A 15867-nucleotide genomic window follows, 5' to 3' on the forward strand; every position below is an offset into this window, starting at 1 on the left:
AGCAACCCCCTCCCAATTGCGGTGGAGAATAAAGCAGCCTCAGGCATCCCAGAATAATCAACTTGTGGCAGAGGCAGAGCAGCCGGGCGCAGAGGGAGCCCCCGCCCCAGGCTGCCTCTTCCCCTCCAGCACCCAGGCTTCCCGCAGCCCCTGTCATCCTCCTGTGTGAAAACTTGGAGGGGCGGGCGCGGACCTCCGGCAGGAGGCTGCTTGACACAGGAGACCGCAGACAAAAGAAGGCGGAACTACGTGGCTTCCATTCAAAACCCCCCCACCAAAACCCCGCTCCCTCCAGCACCGGGAGCCGCGCGGGAGCCCGCGGGGCAGCACGCACCGGGCGGCGCGCGGCTGCGGGCCATGGCGCTGCCCCGCCGCCCGCCCGGGCTGAGGACGAGCGGAGCCGCCGCCCGGCCATGAGGGGCACGGCCGGCTGGGCGCGGGGGTGGCGGAGGCGCAGCCTCCTGCTGCTCGCCTCCTGGGCCGCCGGCTGGCTGCTGCTCGCCACGCTGCTCTTCCTCGGCCACCCCAGCGTCTTCTCCGAGCGCTGCACCGACGAGCGGAGTCGGCGGATCCTGGCCAGGCTGGTACGTGGGGCGAGGGGATGCCCGAGGGCTGGGGAGTGCCCGGAGAGGCGGGCGAGGGCGCGCAGGTGGCGAGGGGCGCGGGGGAGCCCGCCCGGGAACTGGGGGCGCGGGCGGCGGGGCGGGGAGCGAGCTGGGGAGTGCGGACCGGGCGGCAGTGCGCGGGCAGTGGAACGTGGAACGCGCGCAACGGAACATAGAACGCGGAGCGCGCGCAGTGGAACGCGCGCAGTGGAACGCGGAGCGCGCGCAGTGGAACGCAGTGCGCGGGCAATGGGACATAAAGCGCGGCTGCGGTAGCATGAGATCCCCGGGACAGGGGCCGGAGCGGGCGCCGCGGATGCTGCGTGGTCTACGCCGGCGGCGGGACGCGCACTGCGAGGGGAGCTCCCTCCCGCTCGGCCGGGCTGCATCTGAGCCCCGCGGCAATCGCAGGTCCGGTCTGCCGCACGCGCCAGCCGGGGCTTCAGTGCGGGGACTCGTAAAGCCTCGGCTGGTTTTTCAAGAGAGGAGCGAAAAGGCTGAGCGAGCGCAAGCCCCTGCAGTGCTGGGCTGCAGTACGCGCAGCAGTGGGATCCGTCCCCCGAGCGAGAGGGGTTGATTGCGGGAGTCGGGGCCGGCGGGATGCTATTGTTTGAGAGCGCGCTGCCCTGGGCACAGGCGCTGCGGACATGTCTTGTTTGCAGAGGACCGGCTGAACATCCCAGGTCCTTTCTCCCACAACTTTTAGTCCAGAGGAACTTTCTGTACAAAAATCCTTTCTACGATCCAGCCCCCAGCACATTTATGCCTCCTCCGGGAGGGGGGAGGCGAGTGATCTGTCAAATACGTCTTAAAATAAAAGAAGGGAATGTTGAACGCAAACTTCCCGCACGGTTCTTTGAAATTCCCCAGAAAGAACCAGTCTGTGTTTTCCAGGGGGGGGAACAGGGTGGGCACCAATTAAAGCTGGGCTCATTTTTTTTAATGACTTTTGTCAAGCAGAGGGGGAAAAAAGGTCTTACTGGCAATTAAATAATCTGTTGCAGTGGGGAAATTTATCATCATCGGTGGCTTGCTAAGTTCTGTTTAATAAAAGAAGACCAATGCTGCTGCAGCAGCCTAGACAACTTACTTCAGTGACAGAAGGGCTGAATTCCTTTCCCTTAACCAGCAGCCAGGGAGCAGGATGCAGCAGCCACACTGAATCATAGAAAATTGGGGTTGGAAGGGACCTCAGGAAGGCATCTAGTTCAACTCTGTGCTCAAAACAGAACCAGCCCCAATGATCTCATCCCAGCCAAGGCTTTGTCTACCCAGGTTTTAAAAACCTCCAAGAATGGAGAGTCCACAGCTACTCTGGGTAACCTGTTCCAGTGCTTTACTACCTTCCTAGTGAGCAAGTTTTCCTAAACTTCCCTTGCTGCAACTTGAGACCATTGCTCCTCATTCTGTCATCTGCCACCACTTAGATAACAGAACAAAGAGCAATAGTCTCATGTTTCTTGGGCTGGGTAGCCGTTTCCTCTTTTCTGAGATTTAGGTGGTGTAAGACCAGTGGTTCTCAACCTTTTTTGTACCAGGACCCATTTGTGAACATCAGTGGCAGTCCCAACCCAGTGCCCCTCACTCCTGACCCACTGCCCCCCCGACCCCAGTGTGTGGGGCAGGAGCTGGGTATGTGAGGTGGGGGGGGGGCATGGGGAGCATGGGGGGCCCCAAGCAGTCCCTCGCAAACTGGAACTCTGCCAGCCTGCAAGGGAAAAGCCACCATTTCTCATGCTTTTCTTCTTTAAAGGGGAATCCATTTTAAAGTTTGTTTGCGACCCTTTCATGTATTCTTGCAACCCACTTTTGGGTCACAAACCATGGGTTGAGAGATGTTGGGTTAGACAACTTCAAAAGAGGGAGGTAGTTAGTCACAGTAGTCAGAGAAGGCAGGTGGTGTTGCACCTCTAGGCTAAGTAAAGAAGGATGTGAGCTGCTGCTATAAGAGCTTGTGCCCCTGAGAAGGTACAATGCTACCTTGCCTCCTACATAACCTGAAAAGTTATATTGCAATTTTACTCCCATTAGCCTGAGCCCTGAATGAGATTTCAGGGATGAGTCATTTGGACACATCTGTGGCAATGTGTGGCCAGACACCAAAGCGGACTTCAATGACAACCCAATAAAGGGGCATCCACAGACACATCTGTGGCAATGTGTGGCTGCATGTGCATCTGCGGTTGAAACATTTAGTAATTCCATAATTGTGCACAAGCAATAGCTCTACCAAACAAGTTGAAAAGAAGCATCCTCCTAGTGGAGCTAAGAAGAACTGAGCTCCGCTTCTCTTAGCTGAAAGTTTCTCTCCCTAAAACAGGACTAATAATACAGGACTTCTGTATTATTAGTGTCTTCTATAAATTTGATCACTATTGCAGTTCCACCAAAGCAGCATATAAGGAAGACAGTAGCTATGCGCAGGTCTATTCTATACACAATGTAGCATGGTATTACTGAGGGTGTGACTTTACGGTAGTCTATTTAAACTGGTCAAAGCTGTCTACGGACATTCATATTAATTTAAATCTGGCTTACTGGTCCGTCTTGCATTGGTAAATTAGCTAGTGTTAGTTAAACTGATATAACCAACTTTAAACAGATAGAAACCACAAAGTGAGTCCAGTCCACATGGGCATTTACACTTCTTTATAGTATATTATATTTATGTCAGGTATTTAAACTTTGCAGTACATCTTGATTTAAAAACAAACAAACACTCCTCCCCACCCCACCCCCCCAAAAAAACCCCAAACCAAAACAACTTGTGCTATACAGAATGAACAGGGTTCCCATTAGATAGACTAAAACTGGCTCACTGACATCAATGAGCAGGGACATTTCTACCAGACTCCTCTTGGGATGAATCTTCTTTTTATCCACCATTTACATGACAGTATCAAGTTTTTGCTAGTAAAATGTGCAGATGACACAAAGATTAGTAGAGTAATAAATAAAGAGGAAGCTAGAATTTAGAGAATGGACTGAATCACCTCATTAGGTGGTCACAATTCAACAGAATGTATTTTAATATTATAAATGCAAGATACAGTAACATATCTGGGAACAAAAAATGGAAACTGCACTTAAAGGATGGGAGACTTTGTCTTGGAAAGCAGTGACTCAAAGGACTTTGGGATCATTGTAGTTAATTGCCTCAATATGAACTGTCAGTAATGCTGCGGCTGAAACGGCTATTACTATCCCTTAAAATAGTTTAATTCTTCTTTAATGAATGTTTTCAGTGTTTTATATTTTTTAAAAATCTAACGGCAGTCCTTGGATCATCAGTGAACTGAGGAGCTACTAATGACACTGTAGTGAAATACAGGTCATGCTTCAAGCAGCAACCCTTTATACTACACTAAACATAGTCCAAGAGCTGCTTAGGATTTCTAGAGCCACTTTTAGAGCATCTGATTAAAAAACACATCAGAAGAGTACCAGCCCCTCCTCCAACCCAAGAACTGAGTTACTCAAAAGCCCCTTTACAATTTTTGAAGGTTTGTCTACACACAGGTGTGGCACCAGTTTATCTCAAATGGATTTCAGAGTCATTTATTCATTCATTGGCTCTAAGGCCACAAGGGACCATGACAATCGTGTGGTCTGACCTGTTCTATTTATAATCTGGCGAATTTTGCTAGAAGCTGGATTAAAATATATACTGTAGAAACATAAAATTTTGTGCTGAGCGCTCCTAGCAATGTTAAGTTTACCCCTCTCCCATTCCATTTGAAACTAGGGCCACTAAGCTATTGTATCTAATTTCAAGGTTGACTTAGACTAAGTTCAACTTCTAGCCATCAGATCTTGTTATGCCTGTATCCACAAAATCAAAAAGCCAGCTGCTATTATTTCCTCTCCATTCACAAACTTTCAAAATTATGCATGCCCATTTACAAATACCAGCAGGGAGTTCAAGGGAACTCCAGTAAGTTTACCTATTTGGATTTGCATGTACATGTATGCATGGAGCATGAACATTAGAGTTTGTGTACATCGTTCTTCGCACAGGTTTCTATCATTACAGTATTCTGCTTTTGTCTGAAATACAGTAGCATAACAAGGGTAGGGCAATTGGGGCAGCAGCTGCAGGTACTGACTTGGGGGTGAGGAGGAGGAAATAACAGCTGCTGCCAGGGGTGACTGGTGCCTCTTCCTGAGTCTGGGGGGGAACAATTTGCAGGCAGGCCAAGGGCAGGCCAAAAGCCCCATAAAAACCTGTCCTGTCCTGAGCGGTGCCGAACTGGAGGTCAATCTCAGGGCAGGTATGTGCCCCCCCCGCTTTTCTCCTACCAGTCGCCGCTGCAGTTGCATCCCCATGGCAGTGGCATTAGCTGTCAGAAGTTACCAGTGCCCTCCTGCTTCTCCACTGCCCCATTATGCCTCTGCTGAAGTGTATTTTTCATGCCCATTTGAACTAGGTACAGGTTAGGTATCACAGCTCTTTAATCACTCTTAGTTCTCCTCATGGATTCAACAATTTATGGATTTAAGAAGATTCCGCACTGCTGTCGTAACCAGAAGTCCTAAGCTGGCAATGTTATTACTCCACCGCTATTCCCATGTCCCCTGGTTATAGACTATTTTAACAAAATAACATCACTTGAATTTTATGATTGTGTTTCTTACACAAAGAGCAGTTAGTCACAAGTTAGGTTGGGGTGAGAGCGCCTTTACAAGCCTTACATGTACAACGGGAGCTGCCAACTTGCTTAAGTAAGAGTACATATGCCAGAAAGCAATGGAGGACACTGACATTGTCAAGCTACCTCCCAGCTGTTTGGAACTGTTTAGCTCTCTACATCACCACGGACTATTCCCCCTCCACCACACATCTCTGATCAGCTCTTCCACTCATCCACCCATAACAGTCTCTGCAGCTGCACTTCTGGAAGGTCTGAATATACACAGAAGTATATATACACTTATAGAAGTGAGAGAATGGAAATAATTATAAGCAGAAGAAAGGTCTGATGGGGGGAATTGTTTTAATTCTTCGAGGCATTTGCAATGACCACCCACCTGTCAAACAGCAATTTACATAATTCTTTAATCAAGGGTTGAAGTTATGCCATTTGCATTAAAATTACCTATGCTCATCTGCTATGTACAAATGTCCACACACACACACACACACACACACACACACACACACACACTCTGTGTTAATGTTTGCACCTGGTACTCATTAACTTCTCTAAAGAAACAATATATGCATTTATCTATTTTATAAACCCTGAATACTCTGGCTTCAGTAGATTGGAAACTGAAGCTGTTACAATATCATGGAATTATGGTGAGGACAGATTGAAACAGCTTTACTGAGGGCCAGTTGGTCGTGGGACCACCATGGACAGTGTACAGAGTCTTCGGGCAACACAACCACCAGCAGGAAGCTGACAATGGGCTGCTGTAACTTAAACAGGGATGGCTAACTTATGTGCATTGTCTCCCCAGAGCTATCCAGAATCATGAGTATCCAGATGTGACTTAGTATACAGAGTATCCACACTCTGCCTGGGCTGGGAGCTCTCTCCTATGCTTTTTAGTGATGCAGCCCAGCACCTTGCCCTATGTGAAAAAATATATCTGAAATTAGAGATGACCAATGCCTAGTGTTGGAAGTCACCTGGGTGACTGTAATGTCATAAAATCACTCTATGAAAGTGATCTCCATGGAATTTCTGGGAAGTCAGGCATTATGAGAGTTGTTGTGCAATAGCTGAGATGACCCTTGAGTAGTACTACTGTACCTTCTCCTCCTGAAATACTTAGCTTATATTCTTCTGCTATGAACTGATTTGTTCCTTTGCCCTAGTGTCTCGACTACAGCAAAGGAGCCTTGACCGGTGACCTGTGTGAAGACTTGTGTATAGCACAGAAGCTGGTGTACAAGCACTGTCTTTATTATGACAGAGGTAAGAAAGTGATTCAAGCTGAGTGGAGAGGTCAGCCAGTCATCCTAAAATCCAAAAAGGAAATTTTCTCCAGTTATCAGCGCCTCAGTTTGCTAGAGGAAATGGAAGCACAAGATGTTCCTGAAGCAGAGCTTTTGCTCATGGTTGCCTTGGAGGTCAAAAATGTCTTGGGTCTGGAATTTTCCAACAGCAGCATAGGACCTTTGTGGACTAGAAGGAGAGGGCTGCATTGGAAAGCACAAGTGGCCAGCATGTGGTCCTTGCTTCAGCAGGAAGAATATATCTATTTCAGCCTACTGCAAGACTTCAGCAAACATGTCCTACGGGTCCTCGGCTCCTGTGGCCATTTCTATGCAGTGGAGTATCTCACTGCTGGACATGCCTGGCACAAAACACTTTTCCCTTTGGAGGATGCAGTTGGCCCTTCCTTCCGTGGCACTAAAAGCAAAGTGAAAGCAATCATTGACATTGCACTCAGTTTCCTGGATATGGTTCAACATTTTGATAATGACTTTTCTCACCAGCTTCACCTGTGTGATATCAAACCAGAAAACTTTGCTATCAGAAATGATCTCACGGTAAGTGTGTGCTTTGGTAGCATTGTCACAATTTAAGGCTAGGTTCTACTCTGAAAAGGAAATGTGTTAAAATGACACCTCCTCATTGGAATTTCTCCTTTAGTGACAAAAGTATCATTTTGCTGTTTTCTCATTTTGTAATATTTGAAGACACAAAGCATCAAAGAAAGAGAGAGGAGGAATTGGAGTCTTTTCTTTCTTTTGCATTATGAGCAGAATTCTGTACTTGGTTCCAATTTAGTTACACCCAGGCACATGCATAAAGACACTTGAAATGTCAGGAGCACTCGATCAATAAGTTTGCAGAGCTATAGGAAGGTCATAATTTGATTCCAAGAAATTATTTCTAGTGGTGACTCTCAAGAAGGAAAGAACTCAATTTAAAAGTCGAAGCTCATGCTGAGTTTGCAGGACTGATATTAAACACAAAACAAACAACTCCACCCTGCCCCCCACCACACACACACACCTTTTTGCTTTTGCACTGAGCAGGTTTGATCTAGCAAGCACTGAAGACCATGAACACAGAACTCTTGATGCCATTCTTCGAGAGTCACCTTTTGACTTTTCAGAATACAGCTGTGCATAAATTTAGAGGACAAAAATGATTAGTAAGTAGTGGTATTGTTAACAACTGTATTTCTGAACATATTTGGCAGGCAGAAACTCTATCTGTTTCAGTGGGAATTGTGTGTGCGGACTGGAGTCACTATATAATGAGCATTCAAACCCTGCACATAATTTCCAGTGAGATCAATGGAATTTCTGCAGTTGGAGTGGATGTAAAACATGCTCAGCAGTATCACTGCTAATATCAATACTTACTAAACTTTAATTTGACACATTTTCAAAGTGCTGGACAAATATTACCTAAGCATATAACCATTGAAAGCAATTTGAGTGCTTCCCCTTCACCCTGCAATTAGTTTTTATTGTTTATTCAGGTGCAATGTACAGGCAGAGTGGAGAATAGGTGGGGGACTATCAAGCAAAACTGAAATATCTCAGTGCTTAGCCAGAACAAGATATACTAAAGGTTCCTCAGCACAGCTATTGTTGACCATGTTTTCATTCGGACACAGCATGAATGCTACACAGGACTATAATTGGATCTGGCTGAGCATATATTAAAACATCAGTTTTTGCTGCCTCCTCAAAAGAGGAAAGATTTTGTTAAGAAGTAAAAGAGCATTGAGTGCTTTTTCATTAAGACCTTTTGATGAGGGCTGCAGCTCCACAATTCCTCCCCACCTTCTGGAGCCAGGGCTCTCCCTCTGAATGGGGAGAGTTGGACACAGTCCCTGGTAAGGCCTGGCAACCTCATTCAGCATTGCTCAGTGGATTGATTAAAGGGAAATGCAAGCAGGATTCTTTCCTCCCAGCTGAATGCATTGCTTCCAAAGCACTCCCCCTGCACTGGGCAGAGAAGACAGAAGCAGTCAGCAGGCTAAACACCTGAGAAGTGTGGGTGGGAAGGAGGCAGAGTACCAGAACATCTTCAGGCTGCTTAATCTGGGTCTGTGAGACAGCAAAAGGATCTTGATGCCAGCTGTGCCCTCCTTTCCTGAGCTGAACCAGGATTCAAGGATCAGGCCCATTAAACAAAGGCTCTGACAGTCAGAGAACTTGTAAGTCAGAGAAAGCTATAGGTTGTGATCTTCCAAGTTCTTACTAATGTGTTCACTTGTTTCATAGACAAGTGGTCTCCCTGAACCTAGGGCTCTTTTCAATAATATGTGAGTGCTAACTCTTGTGGTTCAAGGGTTGTAGGGTCTGGTTGTAGATGTTCTTTCTGTCTGTGGTTTTCTCTTTGCATTTATACAGAGGGAGTAATCAAAACCCATAGAAAAAGAAAGAAAGACTAAGACAGCTTCTGTCCATTTCCACCCCAAGTTAAAAAGCTACTTGCATAGAGAGGAACTTGTCTAGGCCATAGTCGTCTTACTTCTGGATTTATTTCCATTTTTATTCCAGGCACATCACAATACTAAGAGTTAAGCTGTTTTATCAGAAAGGTTGGGAAGTCATCTCTTCGCCAGCCATTGGTGTGAGAGACATGTTGTAGGGGTAGGAAGAGGCATGGCTGGAGTCTGCTCTATTCCAGTGATGCCTAGTACCGCATTGGCACCTCGAGACAACAACAAGATGCCGTAACTTACAGCAATACTGAGGCAGTGTTATTTATGTTAGGATCCAAAGTGGCTCCTGGCTGCCTTCAAGATTTATCACTGCCATCATCATCACAACCACAGTTAATCCCAGGACATAGCCTCCCTGCAGATGAAATGCCACCCAGACTGGTCTCTAGCTGTCCCCTGAAACAGTCTAAATGAATGTTCGGTCTAGGTCTGTCATTAATGGCAACATTGTGGTACCCCCCAAGCTTATGGCACCCTCATTCTTACCAACCACGGCCACCATGTATGAGAACAATCGACCAGATCATTGCAGATGATTGACTTCAGTTGCAATAACACGTAATGTGAAGGTACCAACTGCAGAGGACTGTCTTCATGACTAGGAAAGGGCAAAACCATCTTTGCCTTCTCATTGTCATGAGTCCTGCATCAGCCACAGATCAGTTCGACCAGATGTGAGGATCTGGCCCCATCTCATTTTCTCCAAAGTTATCCATGTAACTACTGAAGGCACAAAGCACTAAAGGATCTAAAAAACTACACTTATTTCCGATATCTGCTTGCATGAACTTGTGAAATTCCCCAGGGTACATCACACTTATCAAGCTTCCCAAGGATCTTAAAAATATTTGGAATTATAATCTCTGTCTACTTTCTTCCAGGTCTGAGCTCTTTTCACTGGAAAAAAAAATTAGAATCTGTCCTTTACTTTAGTTTGGAGGTTCCCTCCAGTCTTTGGCCAGGTGCCTACACCCAAAATTGCTGGGAGCAATCCAGCTGCCACTCAACCACCCAGTTCAACTTTTTTTAATCTTCAGCAGGGCAGTGGCATTTTGTCCACTTTGCTCCATTTTTTCCATTTTCAGAACCTTTCTGGCCAAGTGCATTTACTTCATACGTAATCTCTGAGTGAAGGCTCAGGTTGTTAAATATTAAGTTTGAAAGTAAGTTGCTGTACTCAGGGCACAGAGGTGAGATCTGTTTCCCCTCACTTCCTACATAGTACATGCCATCCCAAGCAGCTGTCATCACATTGCTCTTTCCTTCTCTCACTGTTTATTTTTGCAGTTTTTAAGTGAAAGCAATGCACTTGAAATGTGTTATATTGACAGCCAGGGAGATTATAGTGCTCTCACAGAAGTTATGAATGAAATATCTGCACCAGCAATGCAGACCTAGTTCTACTTCTCATTGAACATTTCTTTAGCCTGAACTGAAGGGAGACATCGAGAAAGGGTAAAAGACAATTCAGTCTCCATGTTCATTCAGTCCTTGATATATCTTCTGAAACCAGCTGAACATGATGCTGGCAAAGCAAAAAAAGAGGCACGGACACTATTTCAGAAAACAAAGCCACTATGAACTGAAAGGGGAAAAATCCACACTCCAAGTTCACAACCTTAGGGGTTATTATCTGAAGCTGACTGAATATGGTCCCACTGGACAGGAGGAGCAGGATCTGAAGGGTCAATGGAAGGTGCATATAGCTCTGCACATATACAATTGGTTATTATTAAAAATTAAAACAATTGCATTTGCAATAATCTTGCTACCCACTGAGGCAGCGAATATCCTCCCATTATACCCTCTTTTAGCTTCTACCTTTAAGGACATTGGAATCAATTGGTCAACGCCTACAGCATGTTAAGAGAATCATGGTAGCAAAAGGACACTTGTCTGATGACTTTGCATGGGATGTGTGTCAATCTGATGTGTTGCTTTAATCACAGGTAGTTGCGATTGATGTGGATATGGCCTTTTTTGAACCTAAAATGAGGGACATCCTTGAACAGAACTGCACAGGAGATGAAGACTGCAATTTTTTTGATTGCTTTTCAAAGTGTGACTTGAAAATCAGAAAGTGTGGAGCACAGAGGGCCAACAACAACCTGCAGGTGAGTAGATTCAGTTTTATTGCACATGGGTTTCATTTAAATTGCCTGGCACCAGCTGGTAAATATTACATGTATGGCAGCCCTAGTACCACATCAGATGAAGAAATTTGTGTTTATTGGCACTGTTTATAGGGGGTGAATATGGGTGCACGCACACCCCCTGAGATTGGCTGTGTACCCTCTGGAAACGCCAGCTGTGAAACCAGAAGTGCTGGCAGAAGTGCATTTCTGGTTTCGCTGCTGGTGATTTTGGGCTTGGTGATCAGCCGCTAGGGAACTCCCACCCTGGTCGGTGATCGATCGCTGGGGGACCCCCCCCTTGCCCCTGCCTCTCTCCCCAGCCCCTCCCCTTGAAGTCAGCCATCAGTGGCAGTGGGTGCCCCCACCCCAGCTGTGCTTGCTCAGGTCTGGGATGGCTGGGACTGGGCCCACACAGTGGGGGTCCTCTCCTCCCAAGACCCAAGCTCTCCTATCCCTGCCTCCACACTTCCTGGCTTGGCTGACAGCCCTGCACAGCTCTCAGTCCTGGCTCTTGCCATTTCTGTGATATCTGAGCAGGGCAGAGGTAGGGGGGGGAACAGAGGCCCACTGCTGTGTGCCCCCCACCCAGCTGTGCTTGCTTAGGTCTGGGGGGACTGGGCCCACAGGGAAGGGGCTGTGGCATCTGCTCTCTCTCACCTCCCTTCACTGATACTCGGCTTGCCTTACACAGGCAGGCAGGAGCTGGGGCTGAGAGCTGTGTGGGGCTGTCAGCCAAGCTGGACAGCAACATGGAGGCTGGTAGGGGGAGCAGAGGCCCCCACCCCACAGCCTGGCATCAGCCAAGACCTAAGCAAGGATAGCTGGGGGGTGGGGGGCGGTGTAGGGCAGGGGCCTCTGTTCCCTTCCCTACTTCTTTGTACTGCTGCATGGCTCTCAGTCCCAGCTCCTGCTTTCTGAGACAGGCTTCTGGGATGCCGGTGGACTGTAATCTAAGTTGAGTTGGGAGGGAATCTGGGACAGAAGTTCAACAGAAGTTTAGGTTGATCAAACCTAAACCAATTAAGCCGTCCAGGTCTATCTTCTCTTAGGCATGCATGTCATCTTGTCACCATTAGTTATGAGGCTCTGATGCTATACAAGATATAGAGATGCTCACTCATCCACAGCTTTTAGCAGTCTAAGTTCAATCTGTTGATAGGTCACAAATAAATCCTCCATGTCCTCCATGTATTTCTTAGCCAGCATATGTCTGTGTGTCACCACAAGACTGCCAGACAACTCCGCTCACCTAGGTGTCTTTTCTGGGCTGCTCAATGCTGGCAAAAGATCTGTACAATGCCTGAGGAGTGCAGCACAGTCAACAGTAGATTGTTGGTTGTCTTGTGCTTTTCAATGCAAGAGACATTTTGCACTTGGCTAGAACATATATTTTATAGCCCTAATAGGGTAGCAGTTAATACTAGCAGCTCCTGACAGACATTGTACTCCTTTTTATTTCACAGGTCATTTGTGACAAAATATTCCGTCACTGGTTTTCTTCGAATCTCAGGGGACCCGCCGTTCCCTTCCCCTTCCAGTCGCAGTTGCAGAAGGCTGTGCACAGGTGTGCTGATCCAGGGTCCAAGGATTTTACTCCATACCAGAGAACTTCTCTGAACTCCCTCTCTGAGTTGTACCAACTGCTCCGAGCCAGTCAAAAAGAACTGCAAATGGTGGATGGGTAGCCCCATCACAAGCACAGTAAATTGAAGCTGTATGAAAAATGGCCTGCATTTTCTCTCTCTCCCCCACCTTCTCTAACCTTTTGTATTAATTTTTACAGAATATAGATTGTTCTTCTGCTATGCAAATGGAAGTCACAATTGGAGATGCAGCAAATACTATGAATACCCTTTGGAGTGTGAAATTGTTTTACGTTACATGGCAATGTACAGTATAGATGGACTCTATTCTCATTTGGTTTTCTGAGTGCATATTGGCTTAGCCCATTGACATTCTGCATTGTTGTTTGCACAACAAATTGTAACTCCTGCTGAAATGACATCTGTCTGAATTCTGGGCCAAGAGTGATAATACATTTAGACACAGATGCCGCTTTGAAGGTGAGAAGTGTAATTGCTTAGCAGAACTAAAATGAAGAAGTTAAAATAGGTGCACAAGGTTTCTGTTTTTTTCACCCAGAACCAGGTTCTGAAAAACAGTTTAGTGCAGAGTACTCCCTACTAACAGGCAGCCTCTACCAGGAGGAAAATGGATTGGCACAGCAGCAAAGGGCTGCTTTGATACAAATTTTTCATTCTGATTCTGATATTCTTTAACACATAGTTTCTTTGTATCTGATGAGTTGACAGTCCAGGAAGATATTATAGCATGATAAGCAGTATAATTGTAATTGCATACCATTGCTAGAATTATATATGGGATAAACCCCCATCTGGGCAAACACTTATTTTGCAATGTGGTCTTACAATGGCATAGCTATATTTGTATAATTATGTTGGTGAACTTCACATATAGACAAGCCCTTGGATACCTCTGTAAGAAGGCACTTTACTGGGAGACTATAGCTTACCACCACCTGGAATACGAGGTCAATCACTCTCAATCCCTTCCCCATAAGCGGGAAGGATCAGGGAGTACTCCTTCAGTCTACATCAGCAGTACTTGACCTTTTGGCCCCACAGGACAGGTGAATGGCGCAGAGCCCATCTGCAGGCTGGATTGGGCTGTCTGTAGGGACCGGATTGGCAGGCTGGATTGGTCCCAGGGGCTGGCACCGCCCCTCCCTCCCCCTTGTGTGCTGGGATTGGGAGCCAAGTTGGGGCCTGGGGCTCTCCACAGGTCTGGACATTTTGCAGCAGGGGAGCAGTGCCCCCACTTTCTCACTGCCAAATTTTAGGACCATGGGGGGTTCTGCAGGCTGGATGACACAGTGCTACAGGCTAGATCTGGCCCATGGACTGGAGACTGAGCATCCCTGCTCTACACAAAACCCTGCCTTAGCCCAGGTTTTGATTTTTGGTTATTTTAGCCTGGTTTGTTTGGGGGGGGTTTTTAAATGAATTTTGTATGAAAATTTGTCATCTGCATTCAGTGAGACCAGTGACATGAATAAGGATTGCTGGATCAGGGCATCTTCAACCTTCTAACTGTGGCTAACAGGTGAAAACAGATGGGTGAAAACAGTTACAGTTCTGTTTGGATCTTTGTTCATATTGTGCCTATTTGCCATTGCTGCCAAGTTCAGGTACTGGGAAAACGAAGCACGGACCTTTGGCAACATAGCAACAGTTTATCAGATGCAATGTTCTTCAGATGGGCAATGCTGGGTTGTGAGGAGGGAGGGCATAATACAGCACCTAGTCTTCATTTGTTGTCTTCAAATTGCATTTAAAGCATTAGGCTATGCAACAACCTTAAGGTATCCAAGCAGTGCTTTTACCTGTGGGCTTTATCTAGACTAAGCAAAAGTTAAGACTGTATTATCCCACATGATTTTAAAACACTGCTAAGCATGTAAAAATGTGCTACCTAGTTGGGAGCATTCGAGGAACAACCAAGACCAGGTAAACATTAGGCTAAGTGGTATTCTTTTTCCTAGACAAGACAAGCACAAAGAAGGAATGAAATCAAATGACTTGTCGAGAGTCATACAGGAAACCAAGTGCCCAAGCTAGGATTAGAACTACAAGAGATGCTGTACTGCAAAATAGCATAGTCTACTGAGCAGTAAGCAGGTGTACATGCTCACTGCACAACAAACCTTGCTAATCATGAAAAAATTTGCTACTGGCAAATGCAAGTAGCAAATTTTCTCACAATTAGTAATGATGCAGTAGTGCTCATGTAGATGCATGACTGGGAGCAAATCTGCTCCTGGTCATCTATCCACCAGGGGGTGGGAAATGGCTCCCTGCCCCAACGAGCTGCCTGCTGCTGGGGCAGACTGCACCATCAGAGCCCAAGCGGGTACTGTGTCCCCCTGCCCCAGCAGCAGGGAACTCCAAGCCCCACACTTCAAGATCACAATCAGGGAGATCATTATCTCCCAGCCCCCATCTTGTCATCATAACTAAGGGGCAGCGGGCTGGGAGATCCTTATATGCCAGCCTAAGATCTCCATAAGGATGTCTCAGTGCCAGCCCCACTGTCTCCTGTGACTGCAGAGCTGGCTCTGGGAGCTCCCTGCTGGCAGGGCCTGGAGAGCCTGTTCTCTGCCCAGCTCCATGCTCACTGAGCTAAGCAGAAACAGGCTCCTCAGCCTCTGCCCCGCAGTCATGCAGCAGGGGCTGGGAACTGTCTTGATCAGGAGCAGGTCCCAGCTCCATGCCCCAATCAGATGATTGAGGCACAGGGCTTGGAAAGAACTGCAGGGGTGAGATAGGTCCCAGCTCCCTGCCCCAATCTGTTGGTGGAGCAGCTAGCAGTATCTGCTAGCTGCCCCACTCGTAGATTAGGGAAGGGAGCTGGGACCTATTCCTCCCCTGCAGCTCTTTCCAAGTCCCCTGCTCCTGATCAGGGAACCAGGGCCAGGAGCTCCTGGCTGCCAGGTCAGGGGGACTTTGTCCTCACTGAGGTAGCAGGCAGCCCCTGGAGGCAGGATGTAATGTCCCAGCCCCATCCAAGAGACAGCTGTCTCCTGGCCCTGTGCTCCCTGCCAGACCCTGGGCTAGAAGCCAAGGGGAGCCTAGAGCTCCTCCTTCTGGCAGTAGGGGCCATTGAAGGGCCCCAGGAAGTGGAAGCTG

At 47.1% G+C, this 15867-nt stretch overlaps 1 protein-coding gene across 1 annotated transcript; it reads left to right on the forward strand.

Moving 5' to 3' along the window:
* Positions 1-288: 288 nt before the first annotated feature.
* Positions 289-14587, forward strand: FAM69C (family with sequence similarity 69 member C). Its single transcript, XM_019545049.1, has 4 exons — positions 289-584; positions 6430-7107; positions 10976-11140; positions 12625-14587. Exons 1-4 carry the CDS (start codon positions 414-416, stop codon positions 12844-12846), a joined length of 1236 nt encoding a protein of 411 aa, XP_019400594.1. The 5' UTR covers positions 289-413; the 3' UTR covers positions 12847-14587.
* The last annotated feature ends 1280 nt before the right edge of the window (positions 14588-15867 follow it).

Source organism: Crocodylus porosus, unplaced genomic scaffold (assembly GCF_001723895.1).
Source record: "Crocodylus porosus isolate Cpor-Errol unplaced genomic scaffold, CroPor_comp1, whole genome shotgun sequence".
In the NCBI taxonomy this organism is placed as follows: Eukaryota; Metazoa; Chordata; order Crocodylia; family Crocodylidae; genus Crocodylus; species Crocodylus porosus.